At 42.3% G+C, this 5,458-nt stretch overlaps 1 protein-coding gene across 1 annotated transcript in view; it reads right to left on the reverse strand.

Annotated features, from left to right (window-relative positions):
• Positions 1-269: 269 nt before the first annotated feature.
• LOC122549660 (sideroflexin-5-like) overlaps positions 270-5,458 on the reverse strand; it is a 327,471-nt gene continuing 322,282 nt past the window's right edge. The window contains exon 15 of the mRNA XM_043689683.1: positions 270-1,729. Within this exon, the coding sequence (XP_043545618.1) occupies positions 1,652-1,729 (78 nt within the window). The 3' untranslated portion in view covers positions 270-1,651. The remainder of the gene's footprint in view (positions 1,730-5,458) is intronic.

Genomic DNA, 5,458 nt, shown 5'->3' on the forward strand with positions numbered 1-5,458 from the left:
TAATACACCCAAAATTATGACACACTCAGTCACACAAACATCTACAGTCCCACACAAATGCAGACACATAGATACCTATTGTCACAGACACACCCAGAGACACAGACATATCGACAGTCACAAACTCGTCCACAGTTACAGACACACATTGTCAAAAACCTTGCAATTAGTCAACAATATACCCATACTTAGACTTAAAAATATATTCTCACACACACAAAATCCACCCACAGTTAGTAACAGACTAAAAAGAAAACAAACACTAATTCTTTTTTGTGAATATTTTATTAGCTTTATCAACGCTCTCAATTACAGTTATGCAGTGAATCAATTCTGAGAAATCATGATTGTATCAAAGCGGTTATACTGTGGTGTTGTGCTGTTGGTTGTCAGTGTGTGGAATCTGTTTGCCAATTGTACTTGGCTAATTCAGCCTTTATTTGGGATTACTATCTGCTCGTTGAGACCCTGCATTACGATGTCTGAATACCACACCAATCCCAAAATAAAAGCACTCAGAGATGTGTTTGTGCAAGCGTTGTTTGGAAATTGTCAAAGACAATTACACTCTCTAAGACATTCAAATAATTTATAATCATTGTTCAACGTTAAATCTATTCAATGTTAATTTAACTAATTTAGTGCCACTGCATCATTCACTGTTACTGAGGCTAAAATCAAGGCATTCACAAGTCATGGCTAATATTATGGCTTTGTGGCTAAGGAGGTTGTCTTCAGTTCCACTACAGCTAGTGATGCTGCTCAAATAATATCAGTTCTTCTCTTTTTAGAAACAGAATTTATTTATTGTTCTTCTCAGAGTGAAGTGGATGAATTCACATTATATTAGTTGTGAGGTTGGTCAGCTGTATCTCTAGCTTTTAGGTGCAGGCTCGTTGAAGAGCAGTTGTCCCAGAGGTTAGCTCTTTCATTACAGAGAGACACTGGTGGTGAGATTAACCTGACGGTCACCATGCCCCAGGTGAGGGGTAAGGTTGAGAAGGCAGAAACCTCATTCAGGGTGGGCATTAAGCCCATGCTCTTGGTATAACACTTATCGCAAACCAGCCATCCAAGCAACTGAGCTAACCAACTCCCACTTGCTGAATAGTGATGTGAACCAGCAGAAACACAATTGATACTTCCCTTACAATGGTTTAGAGAAAAAAAAACCTGAGGAAATGAATAACACCTCCAGTGTCAGTGTGAGGTGGGATGGATGTCTCAGAGTCAGCTTGGCAGAAGTCCAGTTACTGATGGAATAAAGAGATTTGGAGATAGTGTAGAAAGGTGGAGTTGAAGTAGACGAACAACTCTATTCCTGTTGAATGGCAGACCAGGCTTTCCATTTTCTCCGTTCTTATGAAGTGCTTGACCTCACGGCATTAGCATAAGGTGCAGTGGACTTTGGTGTTAACTCCACTGGACAGAACATTCACACCCTGAGTCAGTGGAGATATCATTCCATTTTGAAACTTGATTCTGGTGTGAGACAGTCAGTAATCGCTGGCTATACTTGATTTTCAAATATGCAGTAATTTGGTAAATCAGGTAAGAAGCATCTTTCGTAAGCATTTCCCCATTGTCACCGATCATTGATCATGAAGGAATTTTCACCTAATTTATTGAGCAGGTCCTACTGTCTGAAATATTACAGCCCCTTATTATAAAAGACACTCTTGCTGGATGCTGCCAACTTGATCTCTGGCTCCAGTTTTGAAGTTTCAATCTATAAAGTAAAAATGAAGAGATTAGTGACAATAACTTATTCTCTTCCAGTGACCTGAATGTAATGACATGTCCCAAGGTGCTTCACAGGAATGTTCTAAAGCAAACGTTCCCCTCCAAGCCACTCACAATCCTGACTTGGAAATATATCGCCATTTCTTCACTGTTGCTGGGTGAAAATCCTGGAATTCCCTCCCAAATGGGTCAAACTACAGCACGTGGTTCAAGAAGGCAGCTCACCACCGTCTTCGCAAGGGTAACTAGGGATGACAATAAATGGTGGGCAGACAGCACTGATAAATGACTGAAAAAAAGACACTCAGATCCAGGGCAATCAGGGACAGGCAATGTTAGTCAGTCATACTAACAACTCATAAAACACTGAAGAAATAAAAGATGGGTTGAGTTTGCTGGGGGGCAGAGGTGATTAGAGTGATTTAAGCCATGGGAGGATTTGAAACAAGATTGAGGATTTTGAAATTGAGATTTCCTTAGTCAGCCAGGACTGCTTGAAATAGTCATAGAGTCATGGAGATGTACAGCCCTGGTGAAGGGTTTTTGCCCAAAATATCGATTTTCCTGCTCGTCGGATGCTGTCTGACCTGCTGTGCTTCTCCAGCACCACTCTAATCTTGAGTCTGATCCCCAGCATCTGCAGCACCGACTTTTGCCTTGTCTATTTATCCTATCCGTGCCCCTCATGATTTTATAAACCTCTATAAGGTTACCCCTCAGCCTCCAACACTCCAGGGAAAACAGCCACAGCCTATTCAACCTCTCCCTATAGCTCAAATCCTCCAACCCTGGCAACATCCTTGTAAATCTTTTCTGAACCCTTTCAAGTTTCATAACATCTTTCCGATAGGAAGGGGACCAATATAAAAGCAAAGTAGTACAGTTGTTGGAAATCTGAAATACAAACAGAAAATGTTGGAGAAACTCCAGCAGGTCCGGTTACATCTGTGGAGAGAGAAAAAGTGTTAATGTTTCAAGTCTGAAAATGCTAACTCTGTTTCTCTCTTCACAGATGCAGCCAGACCTGCTGAGCTTTTCAAGCACTTTCTGTTTTTATGTTGAAAAGTCAAATTTAGAGATGAAAAAAAAGTATGGATGAGGGTTGCAGTAGCTCACAAGCTGAAGCTGGAATTTCAAGCAATGTTACAGAAGCCGAAATTGGTGGCATTAGTGATGGTGCAGATTCACGCTGGAGGTCAGGTTACATGTGCCCTTTGTGACCCGAACAAAGTAACCTTTGTTCGAAGTCTGTACAGCAGGCAGCAGGATCCCAGCCAGCTGGGAAAGTCACATCAATTGAGTGCATTACATCAGAGGTGGCCAATGTTTTTCCATAGGTGATTACACTTCAATACTGTAAAGTCATAGTCATACAGTAGAGAAACAGACCCTTCGGTCCAACTTGTCCATGCCAACCAAGTTTCCCAAGCTAAACTAGTCCCATTTGCTTGCATTTGATTCATATCCCTTTAGACCTTTTCTATTAATGTACCTGTCCAAATATCTTAAAAATTATAAATGTATCTATTCTTCATCCTTGGGGGACACAACAGTAAACACGAACTTCATCAAGAAAAATTCAACAGCAAGATATTGGTGACATAAATTAGTAATTAATACAAATAACTATTAAAAAGTGCCAAGCCATAAAGCTGAATGATAAAGCCAATTTTTGCCTTGTTGGTTAAGAAGCAGAGCTACTCATGAGAGAAAAAGTATCAGCCCAAATTGATGATCACCAGATAAGGGTATGAAACTGGGGCCAAGCTAAGGAGTTAGGTTTAACTAAAGTTGATTTTGCATTGCACACTCCGAGCTGGTCTTGACAGAATTCACAAGAAACTGGGCATCAGAAGTGAATAACTTTCAGCCTGGGGGCTTCCTCCTCTCAAAGCCTGCTTTCCCAAACTTACTCTTCCCTTCTCCTCTCCCTGTGGGCAGCACGGTGGCTCAGTGGTTAGCACTGCTGCCTCATAGCACCAGGGACCTGGGTTCAATTCCAGCCTCAGGCGACTGTCTGTGTGGAGTTTGCACATTGTCTGCGTGGGTTTCCCCCGGGTGCTTCGGTTTCCTCCCACAATCCAAAGATGTGCAGGTTAGGTGAATTGGCCATGCTAAATTGTCCATAGTGTTAGGTGCATTAGTCAGAGGGAGATAGGTCTGAGTGGGTTGCTCTTCGGAGGGTCGTTGTGGACTTGTTGGGCTGAAGGGCCTGTTTCCACATTGTAGGGAATCTAATCTAATCTTCCATACTCATATCCCGTTCCCTCTTTCTTTATCACCCCTTCTCGGCCATTATACCTCTCCTCCTCTCATTCTGGCTGTCTCAGTCCGCTCACTTTAACTTCAAGAAAATAATCCGAGGGGCTTTGAGTTCACTGATTTTACATATTTTGTTGAGGAAGTGAATGGTCACTAAGAGAAAAATAGCTTCAGAAAGATGTTAAAAATGCCTCGGAATCCACGCTCTGTGGCACTGCAAGTTTCCAAGATGGCAATCCAATGTAAGAACGTCAACACTTGCCACACCAGGCTGGTGTATTACCTGCTGGGGAGTACCTGGGAGCCACTATCCCTCAACCATCCTTCTCACTATGAACAACATCACCAATTTTCTTGTCATCTGCAAACTTACTAATTATACCTTTGACATTGACATCTAAGTTATTAATGCACATAAACAGCAATGATCCCAGTACCGGTCCCTTTGGTACACTGTTGGTCACAGGCTTCCAATCACAAAAACAACCCTTCACCTGTCTGCCTCCGATCTGCAAGCTAATTTTGGATCCATTTTGCCAACTTGCCTTGGATCCCATTGGATGAGCCTTCCATGTGGGACCTTGTCAAAGGCTTTACTGAAACCACATATACACCACATCAACTGCACTACCCTCATGAATACGCCTAGTCACCTTTTCAAAAAACTCAATCAAATTAGACAGGATCTCCAAAAAGCACAACAACTGCTTGCAGATACCAACACCTACCAAAAGAGGGAGTTTGACCCCACCCCACAGCTCACCAATAGGATAAACAACATACAAAAAAACGGACAGATAACCAGGTTTGACCTACAGAAAATGAAACCTGAAAGCAATAACACCCCCAGATTCTATGGACTACCTAAAGTGCACAAACCAGACATCCCACTAAGACCCATCGTATCACTACCAGGGACACCAGCACACAAACTGGCTAAAGAACTACAGCAGAAACTGAAACACCTGATCAGCGGATCCAGACACTCCATTCAGTCAACACAGGAATTCTTGGACATCATCAGAAATATACACATAGACAAGGAAGAAACTATGGTCTCATTCGATGTAACGGCACTGTTCACCTCTATCGACAAAACCCTAGCCAGAGAAACAATAGCCAACCTGCTGGGCATACAGAACAGACAACAAGACGGGGAACCTATCAACAAAGACGGCATACTCAAACTACTGGACCTGTGTCTCACAACACACCTCACATTCAACAACCAAATATATGAACAAATCAATGGCACACCCATGGGCTCACCCATCTCTGGACTCATAGCAGAAGCGGTAATGCAAAGGTTAGAACAAACAGTTTTCCCGCAAATTCAACCCAAACTCTGGGTCAGATATGTGGATGACACCTTTGTAATCATTAAAAACACAGAAATAGAGAAAACATACCGGATCATCAAATCCACGCTCACAGGAATCCGATTCACGAGAGA

Source organism: Chiloscyllium plagiosum, chromosome 1, assembly GCF_004010195.1.
Source record: "Chiloscyllium plagiosum isolate BGI_BamShark_2017 chromosome 1, ASM401019v2, whole genome shotgun sequence".
NCBI lineage: Eukaryota > Metazoa > Chordata > Chondrichthyes > Orectolobiformes > Hemiscylliidae > Chiloscyllium > Chiloscyllium plagiosum.